Genomic DNA, 20355 nt, shown 5'->3' on the forward strand with positions numbered 1-20355 from the left:
ACATGAATTGTCCCTAACACTATTGTCTGCTGTCTCAAAACTTTTTTAACAATTATTTTAAAAATAATAAAATTTTCCTAGAACCGTCACTATGCACAGTTTCCCAGCTGTTGGAACCCTGTGTCTTAGATGTTATTATTTGACAGGCTTCACAGCTTCATTGTCCCAAACACTGTTGTCCGTCACCAAAAAAACACTGCTGAGCCTTTATGTGACAGATATCGATGGCCGAGGTATATTTTGCACTTTGAAAACTTCACAAACCTTCTATTCACTCGTCATTAAAAGATGCTTAGATTATGAAGTGATAAAACACATTTGTCAAGGGGAGATAAATGAGCCAATTTAAGTGCTAAGTATTCTGGTTGTGAAATGGTCAAAAGCTATTTATCTCACAGACAGGAGATGACATGCAGATGGAAGTCTTAAGGACAATGAGTGAAGTCAATGGTTCGTGAAGTCTGGGCAACAGAGTTTTAAAACTCAGATCAAAAAAGGGCCAGTGACTCCTTTCGGCTCTCACAAACCAGGGCACATGTCCCGACTGTTGATAGGACCAGAAGAACTCTGCTCTATCACTGTGAACGAGTCTCAGAAGACTTGTTGCTGTGTGCCCTCTTCTACTTACCCCCACAGACACTAGATTAACACAGGGATAAGTAATTGAGCTGCTATAGTATGACGTTCTGTGCAAATTCTGAAACAAAGTCACACAGAATGAAGAAGAAGAAAAAAACACAGCTCACGATATTAGCTAGAAAGGTAGGTATTTGAATATGATTACAGTATTTGTCTTATTACGAATATTCTAAAACAAAGTAAATTAATTTACTGTAAATGGGGAGACGTGGCTGTGCAGAAGACACCATTTCCTTAAAATGACTCTCTCTTACAAGTCACTTACACGGGGCAAAGATTGTAACTCGGAAAATTATATTAGTTCGTAGACGTAATTGGATACTAATAGGTTTAGCAGCTCACAGGTAAATTTACATAAGAGCCACAAGGGGGTGCTGTTTGACTAAACGATGCTATTCTGCGGTTGTGCAGGTCCAGTGGACGTGCTCTCTGTTGCGAACATCCCTCAAGGGGCAGGAGATGAAAGGTCTTATTGAACTACAGAAGCTGCTTTCCACCGCCCCTTTTCTTTCTTAATAGGCCAGTGACAGCCTTAAAAAAGTGATATTGTGTAACTATACTCGAGGGGTGCAGAACAGGATTTAACAAGACATACAGCTCTGGAAAAAAATTAAGAGACCACTGCAATTTTTTCTTAAATCAGCATCTCTACATGTACGGCAACCATTCCATTCCATTCATATTTTTATTTGGAATTTGGGAGAAATGTTGTCAGTAGTTTATAGAATAAAACAAAAATGTTCATTTTACCCAAATGCATACCTATAAACAGTAAAACCAGAGAAACTGATAATTTTGCAGTGGTCTCTTAATTTTTTCAGAGCTGTATATTTTTAATAATGTAATGAAGCCTTGGGGGAGGGCCTGTGGTATGAGTTTTCTTTTCTTTTCTTTTATTCTCTGTTGCTTCCCAGGGATGCCATGCACACAATAAAGTGAATTCTGCATTACTGGGTTATTTAGGGGCAATTATACCATAGGTTCATGTTTAAAAGGGGAGCTTCAGGAAAGGGAAATAAATGAACTTCAGGAATAACTCGTAAATATTGAACTCCATCCAGCTAACCTTTATGAAATGTTTTGGTACATAATAATTAATATTTCAAATAACTCAAGAGTAACAGTAAAAATTGCTGTATCTTTAGTCACAAAGATCAGAGGGCGGTCAGAAAAAGTGTGGAGTTGGCTGTTCTAAAACCGAGTGGTCATATCTGTATAGAGCTGTATAACTTATTTAGCTATTTAAAAACAGCAAAAATGGATCAATGCTTTAGTTGTACAAGACTTCCTGATATGCTTAATCATGTTCAATGTACATGGCCCTGAGATGAATTACTGAAGTTCTAAAAAAATAGCTGTGCAGCTGGATTCATATTTGTTACCTTGTACTAGCTGTTTTCTTATTGAACAAGTTAATAGAAACATCAATTAAAGTCTACAAAGGAAGAGAAATGAAAGAATGAGAATCTCATTTCCTTGGGTATACATGACCCCCCCCCCCCCACCCCCACCCCCGCTAATCCTTGCCAGACTGACAAATTGTATGCAATGGCTTTTTTCCCCCCAAATTGCTTTAGTAAGTTGAAGGTCTTAAACAAAGACGGAGGGATAGAAAAATAAATTAAAATCCAGAGGCACCGAAGAAAATACACCATTCAGAATTGATTGAGAGAGCCAGACAGAAACTGAGACCATATTTTAATTCGCAAGACTTATCTGTGAGGAGGGATCATTAAGCACTAGAGAGAACAGAGTCATGTTACTACTCACCTACTACTTATTGCAAGCACATCCTAGCTGTTCTTCTCATGATTTTTTAAAAACACCTTTTGATTAATGGATTTAATTGGTGTTTTGAACAATTTCAAGCTGATCTTTGCTCCTTAGGGTCTATAAATGAGCACAAAGAACACAATATGCTAATAAGGAAATGTAAATCCTATATATACATATATGTGTGTGTGTGAGTGTTTCTATTCACTGACTTGGCCGTGTAATGAAATTTCCACAGACCTGCAAAAATGTGCACAGTCGTTGTTAAACATTTAAATCGAATGGGTGTCCAGACCATTTATTTACGTTCCTAGAAAACAGAGCGTTGTACTGATCAATAAAACCAAGTAAGATGCATCAGGGAGTCCTTCTGTTAACTTTTGTCGCATTATTCTTGTTCCACCACCTCCCCCCCCCATACACCTGCACTGTGCTTTGACACTAATAGAAGCACTTTGCAGGCGGGGCTACATTGTTTATAAAAGCGCCACTGGTTTGCATAGGACAGCAGAAAACTTTGGCACGTCTGAGAGCTTCCGAACACCAACCCCTTGCTTTGACTCGTCTCTTCCAGGGCCGCTTCAGCACCGAGGACAGCGCCGCGGGCCACCGGGCAGCACCATGGACAACTCGGCGGTGCTGATCGGGCTGCTCTGTGCCAGCTTCGTGGTGGTCCTGTGCCACGGCCAGTCCTCCCGGGAGATTTCCACGGAGGAGTTCGCAGCCAAGAAATCCCCGTCCTCTACAGAGAAGGAACTGGTGAGTACAACATTCAAAGGTGTATCATCTTACCATGGCATTCCAACAGAAGCGTATGGTTTTTGCAACGTTAAAAAAGTTTGGTCTTCAGTTTATCCAATACAACATGGGAGGTTAATGATAAGGAGACAAACAAACAAACAGCAACAGAAGTGTTCACGGCACTTGCGTGGATGGTTCTCGGTCATAAATGGCTTGGGGTATAAACAGTACTGTAAAAGAAGACCGTTTTCATGTTTCAAAACTACAACAAAACCAAGCATGTAAAAAGTACAAACACAAACGTCCGATAGTAGAACTGCACTTAAATTAAGCAATAATCAGTATTCCACCTCATGCAGCTTTGTGTGTGTGTTGTTTTGTCTCTAGCAATAGTCCCCTGAGTCCCCTGAAGCCCACAGGTTTGTATGATCTGTGACAGAGCTGTAGGTTCTGGCTGGTGATTCACTGTTTTGACTCGTTCAGGTGGAAGCGATGGAGGAGCTGCTGGGCAAGTTCCAGAACAGATTCCCATCCTATGAGAAGAAGGGGGGAACTATCCCTATGGTAAACTTATCATATGTCTACTTATTTTCTGTGGTTTTGAGGGTTTTCAATAGCTTGGAGATAGAATTAACAATCCCTTTTAAAGTTAAGTAGGAATGTAAAGGTTAATTGAAAATTATACCACTTTTCTATGTCTGAAATGAGGAACGTGAGTCAGTTCTAGTCATATAGAATATAATAATAATAATAATAATAATAATAATAATAATAATAATAATAATAATAATAATAATAATAATGTAATGCTTTGAGAAATTAACACATTTTGGTTTTACCGGAAATTAGAATTTGCAAATTGCTACTGCTGGTTTTGAAATGCAAGCTTGTAATTCAGGTTAGAATTTATCTTGACTAGACTGAAGTTAACAAGGAAGAACTGACAAGCAATTAGTAAAGTCAACAGTGCAAGGAAGAGCTGTAGCCGATAAGTGTGAAGGCAGTAATGAACAGGACTTACCAGACATGCTTTTAATTAACTAAAATGTCCTTTAGTGATCTAACAACGCTGGAAAACACCCATCTATTCAAATAGTGTGCTTAATAAATGAGCGTATGTCTTAATGTATTTAAATATTTATTTTATATAACTGAATAAAAATTAACACATTTTTTTTTTGTTATATATGAAAACAAACAAAATAATTGTGCACCAAATCAGAAATCATTGTGTTTGAAAGCAATCATTGAAAGGCTAGAAATTAGTTAATTTTGTTTATTGTTTCTGTGCTGGAAAATCATTGCTTTGTTTCCCATTTTGTGGATGTTGGATGGCATGCTAACCTGCCTGGAGGAACTGCCCAGCTTCCCTGTTATTGTATCTGTAGAGCTCTGTGTGCATAATAACCCATTTACTGTCCCTCCCATGTGTGTAGTGTGATGTGGGGGACCGCTGTGCCATGAAGCAGGGGCCCCGCATTGGGAAGCTCTGTGACTGTGCCAGGGGCAGCAACTGCAACTCCTTCCTCCTCAAGTGCATATAAAGTGGAGAATGTTGCCCTCTACTGCAGAGGCACAGAACTGCATCTGATCGACATCCAACCTGCCTGATACGAACTCCAAAACGTCTTGCTTCCATGATAACCAGTTCTAAACACTGTAGTGTCCATGGATACAGCAACCATTAAATAATTGACATGTTAATAATCATAACCTCATAGGCATTAGGTATGCATTTCATCATATAATTTATCTTTTTTTTTGGCAAACTTATAATTACAGGATTCTTCTCTGTTTATTGAACTTTTGCCTTTAGTATATTTTGTTGGCTGTTTGTGTCAAAAGGGGGCGACTGAAACATGCAAACTAAACCCAGTTAATGTATTCTGTATGTTTGAAAAGAAGTCAAAATTGTACGTGTATGAAATGGGACTCACCTGGCAACAAATAAATGTACTTTTAATCTTACCTAATCGCGAGTTACACTAATTGTGTCTGAAACCAAGAACACACAGTTAAGAACTGATGGTCTCTCAAACATGCTACTCTGCTCTGAATGTCATCAAAAGACTACAATTTCCTCTATGCATTACAGAACTTGGTGACATAAACCAATGACAAGAACTGTGCTGTGGTGAATAACAAGCCTTGAGGTACATAGTGTAGTGTGATAACAGACCCTTACACCCTTCCCCAATTAAAGGATCTTTGATGTGCTTATATTAATGATAAGTAAATATAAGCTGCGAAAGCCCATACCCAATGAAACACAATTGCACATAGGACATTTTACAGCAAATAACTCTGCTCATTGTACGGCAAGCCCTTATTAAAATTGAGAGGAGTATATTTCTGTAAATTTGTTGGAGAAAATCCTATGACAATCCCACCAGCAGTTTTTCTATGGAGTCTCAATGACTGGGACATAACAGTGTTACTGGGAATTCTTAAAACAATTAAGTACAGTCCATGCCGAATAATAATATAACAAAACTAATGATTGAACTAGATGTGCTTTTTCTATTCCTTTCTTCCCCCGAAATATATTTAACCAATACATTCTGTTCTCTTTCAGTGCCTAATTTAAAGAGACCTAAGATCTAGAAAATCCATCAGGAGCCTGCAAATCTCAAACATTTTCAAATACAGAATGCAATGCAAATGTAAAAAAAGAAAAATTGATCTATAGCTATTGTGGCTTAAAAGATGAAAAAGCTCTCCTGCTATTTTTGTTTGTATCAAAGATAAGATGTGGTGAAAATGAGCGGGACTCAAAGACTGACAGTCCATTGATGTTTGTTTATGCTAAGATTTGATCTGTTGGTTTAATCAGATCTCTGTGTGGAAGACAACTGTCATGTGTCCCAGGAGAGACACAAGATTAAGAGAGTGAGTTCCACTAAAAGCCCTTTATACAAGATTACATAACAGGTAAGCTGTGGAGAAGACACCTGGGCCCACCTGCCGAGAGTAATTCCCTCTGGCCTCGGGTTGGAGTGATCACTGGTTGACAGCCTGTCCAGGGGTCTGTGACAACATGTATGTTCTTATGCGTGTGGGCTTGGAAGGTGGAATTGTATGGTGTGGCAGTTATTTCCTGACAACTGTCTGACAGGCTGTTATGACTGTCGGTCTACAGACCTCGCCCTCAGTACACTGTTACAAAGCAGACATAGAATAACAAAGCTGTTTGTTGGGTGACAGATGAACCAGGCAAAGTGTTGACTGGCAGGTGTCCCTGAACTCCACAGTGTCCCTGTCTAACAATGTGGCACACAGGGAATGGATATATCAGTGTAATATTGTGTTTCCATTGGGCTTCCATACAGTCTTACAAAAATTGTTACCTTTATTTATTTTTGAAGAGTGATTTCTAGTTGCACTGTTGATATGTCAACATGTCATCAAGTCATCATCAGACATATGTAACAGTCTCCTGTTATGATGTAAAACCCGCCCCCCTGTCCCAATATTTAGGCAGAGATGAAGAGAAAACCATTGATCTCAGTGCTGACAAGGACCGTACTGACAAGAGCAATCAGTAATCAGTGCAGGCATATCCCTCAACATCAATACAGAGACATCCTTGAGAAGAGAGACTTAGACATGCTATAAATAAATGGGTGTTCTGAATAAATACGTGCGCTGTTATTACACCCTGGACTGAGAGAAGAGAAATATTACAGCAATAACAGTGGCTGCATGGCCTTTAAGTACAACACTCTCACAAAAAAAAACCAAGGGCAAAAATGTATAAGAAACCTATTGTTGTTTCTCAGTTGGTGGGCTAATACCAAAATCACCACTGATAGTAGACTATCTTGGACTGAGGGATGAGGGAGATCACATCCCAAATTGTTTAATTAAACAATCTATGATCTTCATCTTAAGGTTATAAGATTATAACCTACAGACACTACTATTACAATTACTGCCCTACATATTGAAGTGGCACTGCTTCTGATATAGATGTTCTTAAACTAACTTACAGGACCCCAGACAATAACCTACCTGCTTTTACACTATCACACACTGTTCCTGGTGCTTTCTACTCCTAACCTAACTGCTACTGCTGCTACTGTGTATACTTTGAATTGTAGTTTTCATTGCTGTTGTTTTCAGCAGGCTGAAGTCTGAAGTCAGGCAATTACAAGCAGGGAGGTGAGTGCCGCCCCAGGTCTCCAGCAGATAAAAACCTGAGTTCATTAAGTGGAATAATTAGCTGTCTCTCGCCAGCATCTGCTACTCATTTATATCTATCAGCCCATAGCCCACACTCAGCTGAGCTTTGAAAGAGGCACAACATTACTGGAACCTTCTACCTCTAATACATTAGTGATGAAAAAGCAAGGACATGACATCTCTCCTGGCACAGAATGGTCTACATCATGGTTCTTCAATTTCACATCTAAGTCTTCTGTTTTTTTCTTTGATTCAAACTCCAATAGGACCAATGTAACCTTATGGTTTTCTAAAACCCTAGAGCAGGTGATAATATAAAGAGACCTGTAGCAGCTGCTAGAAAATGCCCCTCAATGACCAGAACCAGAAGAATCTAGGCGCACACAAGCAATGACAAGCGGCTTTGCAGTTGTCACAAAAGAAATGTACAGCTTTTGTGTGGCGGTGATTCCCAAAGAATCCTAACGTCATCAAATATTGTCTTTAGCAATTGTAACATGATGCTTTCCAATAGGTTATTACTATAAAAGAATAATAAAGGAAATCTATTGTGTTTTGGGGGTTGGTTGAGTTATAGCAAATCACTATGTTTTAATAATGGGAATTTAAATCTCTTGGTAGAAGTAGATTACATAAAACAAAAAAATCAACAAGTCAGAAATACGGAACAGAAGATGCAGATTGCATTGGTTACTCCTTTAAGACTTAATAAAAATCTGCCAGTAAATCCCTTGTGTTTTGACGTAGGTAATGAGCTGTCTGCTGCAGCACAATGTGAAGAATTGCATGATCCAGCAATTCATACTGAAAAGACCCACATCTATAAAAAATCATACAGGGGAAAATGTGGTCATAGCTCACCTCAAGGTCTGGCTGTATTGTGCTTGTCTAGTACACAGTAAGCACAGAGCAGTTCTTTGACTGAAAAAATAAAATTATTTCAATACACTATAAAATAAACATCAATACTAATATATCTTTATTGCCTAATTTCACAGTGTGTACCTTTTTATTGGCCTGTGTTGTGCCTTAGACTAGAGAAGTGTATGTGTTTCTAAGCACTTGTCCGTTGTAGACCAGTGAGAGGTGGGCCAGGGTACATTAACAGTGTTTTATGTATTTATTAAAAATAGTAATCATAATAAAAAAGAATCCTCAGTGCATATTAATGACCATACTCCATCTTACATCCTCTTTGGGGCAGGAAGAGAAGGGGTGGGGGTAAAAAAATCCATATACAGCAGTAATAAAGGGCTGTGAACAAATCTCTCACACTGCACTGCCAGTTTCCATTCATCTGGATTAATGTAACATCCAGATTTTGTGCCACTAATATGATTGACAGTTTTCAGGTAATCGAGAAGTCTATGTTTTCTGCAGATGTTGTTATTTAAGATAACTTTATATATGAGGTGGATTATCTCCAAAGAAGCAATACCTGGATATGTAAAAATGATCACTGTGCTGTACCCTGGTAAAAGCTACAGTGCATGTGAAAAAATTAAATAAAATTATAGAACCAAAAAGTATGGAGAGTTTCAATAAGTCATGATGGAGATGATAAGTAATAAGGGCAAACATAGTAAAAGTAGGATACAACTATAATAAAATCATGAGAAGACTGCTGAATTACAGAACAAGAAATGTATGGGTATTTTTGACTAATAATTATGTTTTTGTTTTGGTAGATGTCTAATATGAAATGTTAAGGGAGGCACTGAAGTGATGCTCCAAATAACACCCGTTTAAACATGTTCTAATGTAAGGGCAACAAGTTGTGACTGGTGTGTGATATTTATGTAGACAGACTTTCTAGCATTGGCAACAGGAAAATCTGTACAGGTTCAGCTCTGCAGCAACATCTCTTGCTGTTTTAATTAAAACCATTTCTTAAGAGAAGTTAGCGAGGCTGTCAGGCGTCATGCGATACCGCACTGCCACGGCTCCGTTCCGCATCACAGTTGACCCGGGCCGTGGAGCTCACGAGGGACGTCTCATCACATACAGGAAGTAGGCCAGATCCCTGTGTTCACTAACCTCATCATGTCTTCCTGGAGTCTGCTGAACTCTGGAGACCATGATACGCAGAGTCAAGGAATCAGTGTTAATTGCATTATCCACTCCAATACAGCATTGTCTCTGAACAGAGCCTCGGGAAAAGGCTACATTTCTCATCCACAGAGCTCTGTGTAAGTCTGCGGTTTCAGGTTTACTGCACTGGGGTGAGAGCCAGAAAGAAACAACAACAAAACATAACAAAACTGCCTGTCAGTAATTGTTATTTATGTTGTTACAGCAACATTTCAAATGTTTTATCGCATATATACATTTGTACATCTTTGTCCTCATTTAGAGAGAATGTTGGTTTGTTAATCTTGGTTTATTTTGTTTACAAACCTACAAGGAACAGGAGAAAGATAAGATGGAGGAGTCAGAAAAGGATTAGGACGAGACAAGGCAGGAGCACATTTGTTTGTTTGAAGGCATTTTTAGACACTTGATTATTATATGACAATAGTTCTAGATGACAAAAAAGAAGAAGCAGAAGAGCAGTTAGAAGTATGAGTAGAAAAAATACTTCATTGCATATTACCCAAGTTTTAAAGCAAAGTGGTGCCAGCAGGTGTACAATTCAGCAATTAGTCACTGTTAATAAATAAACACTGAAATACGCTGCTGAAATACCTGTACAGCCCTGTATTTGCCATCACTGAGGGTGCTCTACACTATTAATTCTTTCTGAGATATAAGCTGCCTTTCCATCAGCAAAAGCTGCACATATGGGGAACAAGGCAAATCTCTGATGCATATTAATTTTCCACTCAAGACAGAAACTAATATATTTGAGGGGGTGGTCTACATAATACAGCTGTTGCCCACATCTAAAAGGGAAATGCCAACTAAGGTGTAACACATATTTTTATAAACATTCAAAACAAAAGTTTTAATATGACTTGTGAAAGATCATGAATGTTCATTCTGACACTACGTGAAGACCAAACATGGATGAATTGACAAGCTGTGAGTAAGTGCTGTGTGGGAGTTTATATCATATATTCTTTATAGGCCTAAATATGGGATGAGGAGCTGCGTAAAGTGTTATCAAGGGAGAAAGAAGTATTTTGGGTCGATTTGTGTTTATGAGTTTGAGGGCTCTCCTGCTTTCCACTCTTTACATAACTGGCGACGGTGATGTCGATGCATTACTTAATTAAACCACAAATTAACTGCAGAAATGGTAACCTCGAGCTTCAAAACAGCTTGTTAATAATGCAAGTGTCAATTAAAAGGCAATGTCGAAGTAACACAGAGCACTCATTCTTCTGGAAATATGGGCTCAGGATGAGGAGTTAATTAACCCTTGAGGCCTGCATGTTGATTAACAGTACACAGGCTAGTGTCAGCAGCCCAGAATGGGCTTCAGAAGGTTTTATTACATGATATAATGACTTTCAGGACTGACCCACTAGCAATCGGAAACTCTTTTATAAGTATCTATAAAACCTATTACATACATTACTATATCTGCATTGTTTAACTTATTGTCTGATTTCTGATTTGTCATTTTGTTTTTGACATCCACATTAGGAGTTAATACAGGAATTACAATTAGGTCACCGAAGTACTGAATGATATTTCAAATTTTGTATTTTTTTAACTGAATACTGCATTGCAGTGCCACGTGAACTTACCTCAACTCACTAACACCACTGAGACAGGTCCAGTAATGCTCTTGCTAATATTCTGTTTTTGGCTTTTGAATGCACTGATCCTACGAAGCAAAATATGTTAATTCCCATTTCAACTGAAGTTTAAATGAGTATCATTGTTTATGGACTAAGAAGATCACATGATAGCACCTGAACAAATATTTTTCTGGAAAATTGGGCATTTTCAAATGTCTCTTTACATGATCTTCCAACAAAGTTCCATGCTCTGATTAATAAAATGATGAAAGGGGATTTCCTTCTAAACTGAATTTAACTCAACTACAGTCTTGAGAAACAATACTAATATTTTAGGCATTCATTTTGTGTTTGATTGAATAATGAACCTTAATCTGTTATTTCAGTCAAATGCATTTTCTGTTTTTATTATACTTTGTCCACTTTGTGGCAAATAAATATTTAAAATTATATCTGGAAATGATTTATTTAGTATAGTTAAAAAGCCTACCTTTTGGAGGGGTTTTGCCATAATGAAATAATTTTACAAAAACTTTATTACTTTGCTAATTAGAGTGGAATACATTTAACTTGCTAATAGAGATTTTAAGTCTTTACTTACTAGAATACACACACACACTCACACACAAAAATCCCTGTAGACAGTCTACACCCAACTTTCAACAGTCAATGCTTCAGAGTTTCATACATTTAATTGAAGATACCCCCCACCCACACACACACATACTTATTTAGACACCAGGGGGGAAAGGTTTTAACTTGGGGGGGGGGGGGGGGGGGGAGTGTTACAAATACACTGAATATGTTTTATTTAAGAATGGTCAAATATTGCCAATTCTGGGAGTGCAAAGTTGCTAGAGACCTATCATTCCCAACAGACTCACAGCTGTAACTGCTGCCAAAGGTGTTTCCAACAAGTATTAACTCAAGACTTATACAATGCAATAATTCCATTTTAATTTCTAATACATTTTCTACACATTTCTAGAATATTAGGATGTGTAGATAAATTAAAAAGCAAGCCAAACTGCCCATGTCTATGGAGCTGCCATGAGACATTAACAATTTGTGCACAATCACTCACACACTGGTTGATATCTCAGATTGAGTCCCATGATGTGAAGATCCCTAAGGGCCCATTCATTCAGTGCAAGTAAAGAAACTGCTAACTGGCCCAGTCAACTCCAAATAATAGCGTCATCTGAAGCTCTCAATAACCCACACACCGTGATTAAAAGCACAGGGAAAGGACTATTAAAGCAATGGCAACGCAGTTTGTTGTCAAACACAGCAATGCTAAAGCAATCATGGACTGCAGTGTGGGGGTGTAACCCCTTTGGCAACTGGAAACAGGCAATGTTCACAGCACTCGAATCGCCTGCCACCGATATGAGCAGTAGCTGCATTAACACAGATGTGAGTTATCAATCAGTTGTATGTCAATGGCTAGGATGCCTTCATCCAATGAGCAGAAAGTCATTCAATAACAAGTCGTGTCTTTTCAGAGAGCGTGTTGGGAGAAGAAGAAGAAAATTAAATGCATCTGGTTCACTAAATTAACCTCAGAGATGAAGGTTTGATTCCTATGGTAAAATCAATTTCCCTCTTGAATAATTATGTCCTATTATTCAGGAGGGAATTGTGTTGGATAGAAGTGCAAGAAATGCTGCTAATTGAAACCCATCTCACCAGCAAAACTGACTAACAGCCAGTCAAAGGTATGACTGAATCTTAATATTAAAGGTCTTCACAGGCAATGCAGAAAAATAAACAAACAAAACGTCTGCTTTCATCACCACCTACTGCCTAGATCTGCCACAATCGGGGATGCACTGGCGCCACCCACAGGATATCTGTACAGTCTGTACATCGCTTAATCAAATGGCCGTACACCTCAATCACCTTGAACCAGTAGTAGAAAGTATCAATTTTTCTGCTTTCCATGCAAGAAATGTGAAGTGCTAGTATCTGGGTAAACTCTCTCATCCTTACTCTGAACAACAATTACAGCTTTAGTTTTTCAAGGGGTAGAAATCGGGGGGCCTATTCTCTCTCTTTTATATCTTTTTTTTAACGTCTTAGCAGCAGCTTTTCTTATTGCTGGAACAAAGAGTAGAGAACCATTCATCACCTGCCCACACTGCTGACACTGCAGGGTGTGTGAAAATAAATACAATTCTAGTATCAATGTGATGGTTTTCAAAACACACACACACACACCCTTCTGCCCCCACCACCCTGTGTTGTTGTGTCAGCAATTTTTCTTGCTTTTGCAAAAAGCCATTCAACATGGAAATCAATAGCTCATTTTCTTACAGAATGGCTTAGGGATATCTGAATGTGAGCAGCTCTTGGATTTATTATGTTTTGAATTGCCTTTTTTTATTTTGATGTAATGTCAAGTTTTAAATAATAGTCTAGTGCTCATCCTACTGAGCCAGTCATGTTCACTATCAGACAGGCAGTCTCTGAATCCTCATCTCTCTTTTCAGTGGTAGGAACTTCACTACACAACAGGAACAACAAAGTCACTGATGACAGCCTAGAAGTGTATCACTGACCTGCTGAACACAACACAGTTCAACACACTGACACTTTACCACAGAACCAACCCAAAGCATAGTAAACACACACAGCATATATATATATATATATATATATATATATATGAATACTAGTGTGCATCTCTGTGAAGTCAGCGAAGATGTCTGCTGTATTGCTGAGGTACAAGCACAGTCAGTTATGTATCTATAGCTATTACTTTTCAAAGCTGCTATGATAAGCGAATACGGGAACAAATGCAGGAAAATATAATATTAAAAACCCATTTTATAACAAGACCATAACAGACTGTTTCCTTACATTTAAAGTTTTCATTCATAGACATGTTCTTTGTACTTCTGAAGTATGAGATGTTGCAATGGCAGCTATAAGTTCAGCCACTGCCATTCGCCTATAATTGTGTAAGCTTTGTATAGGTCTTTGTTAGAATTTGAGGCATTTGAAGTACCCTGACTTCTAGATAATCGCATTGTGTAACTGGTGTTAATCGGAGTTACTGTCAGGAGAGAAACAAAAAAACAAACATCCAAATATATGTGGAAAAATAGGACTGTACTGCCACACTGTGGTCATCTGAAGCAGTACACTGCATGATTTTCAGAAAAGGGATAAAAGCAACATCAATGCTTTTATGTTGTAGTTAGAGCTAGTGGTCAATGCTAGCCAACTGTGGATGAATTATTGTCTTAGCATCTGACCTACTTTATTATGCAATGTTTTGTAATTGCCTCCTAGCACATTACATTAATCATTGTGTTAATTGAACCAACCACCATCCAGATTTTCGAGATCTGCAGTAAATGTGATTTGAATGCAAAATGCAAAATGCAAAATAAATAATTATATATATAAACATTATCTATGTTATATTTGAATTTATAACAATGTTACATAAAGGAGATTGCATCATTGTGTGTAATCAGAGGAGTGACTTAGTCAGGTTTTTTTATACTGTTTTGGGTGTTGTTCTTGTGTAGTGCATGTGTACGCTATGAAAATGGGACCAGCTGTGGGCATATCTGCTGGGTTTGGGGCTGAGATCCTGGAGAACCTGACATTATTACTCACCACTCTGCTATACACGTCTCCCAGGGATATACATGTGTTATTTACAGATTGTATTAACTTCTGACTGTACAAACACCAAACAAATTAAACTAGCAGAGTCAAATTTCAGCAAGAACATCTTTAATTACATGATATTCTTGCAGCCTCCATTACAATGTTGCAGGGGTCTGTCTTGGGTGCAGATTCACCCAGGTATCACAGCTTTGGCACCAAGATAGATAAACTGCTCTAGGTTTGATTGATCCAATGAAATCAGGCAACAATCATCTGAGCTGACCTTCAAATGTACTGAAGGTCCTGGTGATCAGTAAGCAGCAAACTCTGTTGGATGAGAAGATTGGAGGAGTTCCTTCCATTATCTTCAGTTCTTCTGTCCTCTGTGAGTTCGACACTTGAGGTGGAAGAGTACAAATGACCTTCTGCACTCTGGGAATGAAATGGGTAAATGGAATCAGATGTTACATAGTAAAAAGTTTCCAGTTTATTTAGCTTGCTGTTGAGTCAGGGGTGTATTTCTATTAACTGCGGCCACTTCTATAAAAATAGATAAATATGCTCTACAGCTCAGTTGGTTGATGCCCCATGAGGTGCTCTTTGCTTACTCACCATACTTTGGCAATCTTTCTGGCTCAATTTAATTTCAGTTTTGGGAAGTTTTTACTATTTTAAACTTGCAGTAGCAGCTCCTGCTTTAATCAGTTTAACACCCACTGAAAAGAAGTTGCAGACTCACATCCTAGAGATTTATGGCATCAGGCATTGGGAGCTGATCAGAACTGGGTTTAGTCATTCAGCAACACAGAGTTACTACCTACATGATTTACACTGTTACTGGCTGGGAACTAACCATTTTATTCTGATTAATTAAAACATGTTATCCATGCAGGGGTTTTTTCCACAGAAGACTGTTTAAAAAATATGTAATGTGTTTTGCATAAAGAGGATCTGAATGTTATGGTAATCAATCCATCCAGTGCATATGCATATCCCTTCAGTGAAATAAAGAATGACAAGCAAAAGCATATTGCTATGACACAAATGATCTCAGAATGCAACTTGTTTAGCATTTCCCAGCACCATGACAGTATTTTAAGATTAATCTTTAGTGTCCCTGGCTTTTCATTAACAGAACCTAGATGGACCATAGTAAAGACTATAATTTGTCAGTGTGTGTGTGTGTGCGTGTATATAAACACGAGTGTTTTGTTTTTCCATTTTCTGTAATTGTAATAACCTACAGACCAGGTAAATGCATTGAATGAAGACCCAGTCAGTCCAGAATTGTTTAACTTACAATACAGCTCAAGTGCAACTTCTACATAACCAAATTAATGTGATAGTATTAGTCACGTTAAACCTGGAACCTGCTTTGAAATTTAAAAAAAAGAGGAAGAAATGTAAATGGTGCAACATAACTTTTTTCCTTCACCCAATTATGATGAGGTTAGCATCATAAGTGGCAAGAGCAATTATTGAAATGGTGAGCTCAAAATACATGAAAAGGGGTTAAAGCACATTTTGTTTTCTTACAAAGTACACTTGGCCACAAGGTGTTGTCAGAGAGTTTGGTACTGAAGTTTTTACTATAGTTTCCAAAAGGAAATGCATAATTGTGTGTGTGTATAATTATATATATATATATATATATATATATATATATATATTACACATATATACACATACATACATACATACATACATACATACATACATACATATACACACACATACAATTGTGCTGAAATTTGTTGGTACCCCTCCACAAAAAAACAAGAATACACAATTTCCTCTGAAATAACTTGAAACTGACAAAAGTAAATGGGTGCTTCTCCAGACTGCAAGTTTCAGCTCTTTCCATAGATGTGTGATAGGATTCAGATCAGGACTCATAGAAGGCCACTTCAGAACAGTCCAATGTTTTGTTCTTATCCATTCTTGGGTGCTTTTAGCTGTGTGTTTCGGGTCATTATCCTGTTGGAGGACCCATGACCTGCGACTGAGACAGAGCTTTCTGACACTGGGCAGTACGTTTCACTCCAGAATGCCTTGATAGTCTTGATTTCATTGTGCCTGCACAGATTCAAGGCACCCTGTGCCAGGCGCAGCAAGCAGCCCCAAAACATAACCGAGTCTCCTCCATGTTTCACTGTAGGTATGGTGTTCTTTTCTTTGAAAGCTTAATTTTTTCATCTGCTAACAGAGCTGATGTGACTTGCCAAAAAGCTCCAGCTTTGACTCATCTGTCCAAAGGACATTCTCCCAGAAGGATTGTGGATTGTCAATATGCATTTTAGCAAATTCTAGTCTGGCTTTTTTATATTTTTCTTTCAAACGTCCTACTGGGTCTTCTTCCATGGAGGCCACTTTCGCTCAAAAAGTGACGGATGGTGCGATCAGAAACTTACGTACCTTCACCTTCGAGTTCAGCTTCTATCTCTTTGGCAGTTATCCTTGGTTCTTTTTCTGCCATTCGCACAATCCTTCTGTTCAATCTGGGGTCGATTATCCTCTCGCAGCCGTGCCCAGGGAGGTTGGCTACAGTTCCATGGACCTTGAACTTCTTAATATTTGCAACTGTTGTCACATTAATAACAAGCTGCTTGGAGATGGTCTTGTAGCCTTTACCTTTACCATGCTAGTCTATTATTTTCTTTCTGATCTCCTGAGACAACTCTCTCCTTTGCTTTCACTGGTCCATGTTCAGTATGGTGCACACAATGATACAAAACGGCACAGTGACTACTTTCCTTCATTTAACTAGGCTGAATGACTAATTACAAGATTGATAATAATAAGAGTGATAATAATGAAAGAAACTAATTACTTTGGAATATCACTATAATCCAATGATTTATTATCTTTTCTAAGGGGTACCAACAAATATGTCCAGGCCATTTTATAACACCTTTGTAGAATGAGCAATAATTCATCTCTTTTCACAGCTTCTTTGCTTTATTCCATGACATAACAAAGGCATGCAAGTATACATGATGCAATAGCTCTTAATTTAATCACTTTTCAGGAAGAATGAAGCTTATTTCAATGAGCTGTAAGGGTACCAACAAATCTGAGCACGTCTGTATATATATATATATATATATATATATATATATATAAACATTACACAGCACAGCTGATTACACAGCAAAAGGTCACACATTCCCTGATGAATTGGAATCGAGGAATGTTTGTCCTCCAAAACTAAAAAAGTACATGAACTGTGCATACACGTAGCTTCGTTTAAAATCGTATCAAACATAATCGTTAAGCTAACATTACGTGACTTATCCAGTATGTTTTCCCTTCAGTCTGAAAGTATTTACTTAAAAAATACTGTCTTTCCTTTCCTTTCCCTTAGGGGCATTCTACGGCTTTATTCCACGGTTTTAAATATTGCTTTTTATAATTTTAAATTTGACTCTAAAAGATTGCCTCTTTCACGGTGTAAACACTTGGAAACATCTACATACCTTCAGAAACGATCTAAAGCATTCGACAATGACAATTAAAAACTCATTAAAAACCTGAACCCCTGCCCTTTACATGCGTGTACTCCCTAGTCACATTTTCATCAAAGACTTTCAACAATACAGTGTAACTGTTCCGAACAATTAATTTCCAAAGCACAGATTATGCATTATGTAAAGCGCGCATATCAGACAGAGCAAATGTCTGTAATTATTGTCACTGTGAGTGGTACCCAACCACCACATCTGGCTCAGCCTCTTAGCAGAAAGAAGTAAATAGCACAATCCAAAATAAGACCTATTAGACAAACCTAACATTTCGGTCCCACCTCACATACACTGTTTCTAATTCGGTTGCAATATTGTTCCCGTTCTCATCCTGATCACTCGCACCTGCATGGTCTCTAAATCGGCGGATGACATTTCAGTAATTAAATCTCAGCCTGGCTGGTGTGTATAGCATTAAAGACAATCAAGTTTCGAAAGTGTTTGTTTTTAATAATCGCTGCGTCCCTTTTCTGTTTTCCCAAATAATGACTGCGTGCCGAGTTTATGAAAATGTCAGGATCATTTCCTTCCTTATTAAATTCAAGCCGACACGCCATTCGCTAAGTTTCAGCGAGGCAGCAGCTGGCAGCTTCACTTTACTCATCGCCTTTTGATAAAGCCAGCGCAGTATCCCCTATACCAGTACATGCTCTACCCTGTTCAGTTAATAACAGACAGGAAGACAGTATCTACAGCTGAATGAACAATACATTAATAAACTGTCTTCTACTCTCAGTCCTTGGTTTTGGGAATACCCTGCTTTAGCCATACTGCTGCCAAAAACGTTAGCAAAGGGTATTCTGACCAGTCTGTTCCTTCCTCTTAATAGATTACCTGTCAATTGAGTTCAAATGGGAACAACACTATCTCACACTCATGTGATCAAGTCTTATCCTATATGTGCATAAGGTCTTGGATTCCTGACACCATGTCACCCTAAACAGAGAGAAGGACTGAAACTCAACACCAAGACAAATGCTCATAGCTAATCCCTTTGAATTTACTAGGAGCTACAACAGTGAAAAGAAAATGTCTAGATGAGTAGCAAAATTAAGGATTAGATAAAGCAAAGTGAAAAAATCTTTGTAGGAATAAAAAAGACCTGAGAGCTAGTGCTTAGAGTTGGACAACCAGTACAGGAGAAGGATTTAGTGTATTTTATGAATGAGGTAAAGCTCAGTCATTTAGAACTAGATTGGAAACATACTTTTCAGATGATGGCTCCTAAAAGCTGCAGCTGTCTGACTGCATCACAGATGTTTTTGTTGTTGTCAATTGCCGTTCTTCTTCTCATTGTAATGAGGTCACTTTGTCTGTATATGTATGTTTTTTGTGAAAGCTAAATGCAGAACAATGCTTGAAATGAAGCTCCAGGTCGCTTTCCCTCGGTTTCACCTCTATGAGGGCCCTGAACTTTGGAACAGATAGTAATGTGATATTAAAATAAGCAAAGGGGCTGGACAACAAACAGAAGAGGGAGGGGGCAGGCTCAATGTTCGGGGATTATAATTTTTAGTGATATGACAAAGATTATTGTTGAACTGACATGATACCCAATGCAGTGCAATTAAGGCAATAAGTGCAGTCGGCATCAGAACAAATACGCCTGTGTAGGATGGTGGAGATGAAGGTTGGCAGCAGTGGCACAGATGTTTTTCAGAGACCTCTAATTACCTCACAATGACGCACAGAGGGCACCTGGCGAGTAAGCCATGACTGCGAGACCAAGGGACACATTGTCTCAGCATCTAGCTGCAGTGCTCCCATCCCTGGATTGTCTGCCTCGAACCAAGTGGATGGAAAGGGCTGGACTAGGGTCATTGAGCTTCTCAGTGAAAGCTCACTGACTTTATATTGATCACTTCACACCTCCCCCCCTCCCCTTCACTCTGACTTATGATTAAAATAGGGCTATATTATAGGGTTCTCCAGTTCTAGTCTTGTAGAGCTTTGAGATGTTTTCATTTGCACTCTCAATGAAATAACAGCAGCACAGCCCAGACTATTAATGTGCAACTCTGAAGAACTACAACAATAGGAATGTCTACTTTACTTATGCTTTTTTGTTGTTGTTGTTGTTGTTGTTACATTGTTTAAATTGTTAATCCACCCAGAGTGGATCAGTAATCAGAACCCCCTCTGTGAAATACAGAAGGAATCCTGTCTCTGACAGGGAAATGCTGGATCCG

The 20355-nt window shown here is 38.3% G+C and overlaps 1 protein-coding gene across 1 annotated transcript; it reads left to right on the forward strand.

The window, feature by feature from the left end:
* The first annotated feature begins 2800 nt into the window (after window positions 1–2800).
* Window positions 2801–5121, forward strand: cartl (cocaine- and amphetamine-regulated transcript-like). Its single transcript, XM_066701569.1, has 3 exons — window positions 2801–3171; window positions 3637–3717; window positions 4590–5121. The coding sequence occupies exons 1-3, from the start codon at window positions 3034–3036 to the stop codon at window positions 4695–4697; spliced, it is 327 nt and encodes a 108-aa protein (XP_066557666.1). The 5' UTR covers window positions 2801–3033; the 3' UTR covers window positions 4698–5121.
* Window positions 5122–20355: the final 15234 nt, after the last annotated feature.

Source organism: Amia ocellicauda, chromosome 4 (assembly GCF_036373705.1).
Source record: "Amia ocellicauda isolate fAmiCal2 chromosome 4, fAmiCal2.hap1, whole genome shotgun sequence".
Classification (NCBI taxonomy): Eukaryota; Metazoa; Chordata; class Actinopteri; order Amiiformes; family Amiidae; genus Amia; species Amia ocellicauda.

Excerpts from the sequence above, each read along its gene's own strand:
- cartl (XM_066701569.1), top strand. The coding sequence starts at position 3,034 with ATGGACAACTCGGCGGTGCTGATCGGGCTGCTCTGTGCCAGCTTCGTG. Across the intron at positions 3,172-3,636 it reads CCTCTACAGAGAAGGAACTG|GTGGAAGCGATGGAGGAGCT; the intron begins GTGAGTACAACA and ends TGACTCGTTCAG. Across the intron at positions 3,718-4,589 it reads AGGGGGGAACTATCCCTATG|TGTGATGTGGGGGACCGCTG; the intron begins GTAAACTTATCA and ends CCATGTGTGTAG.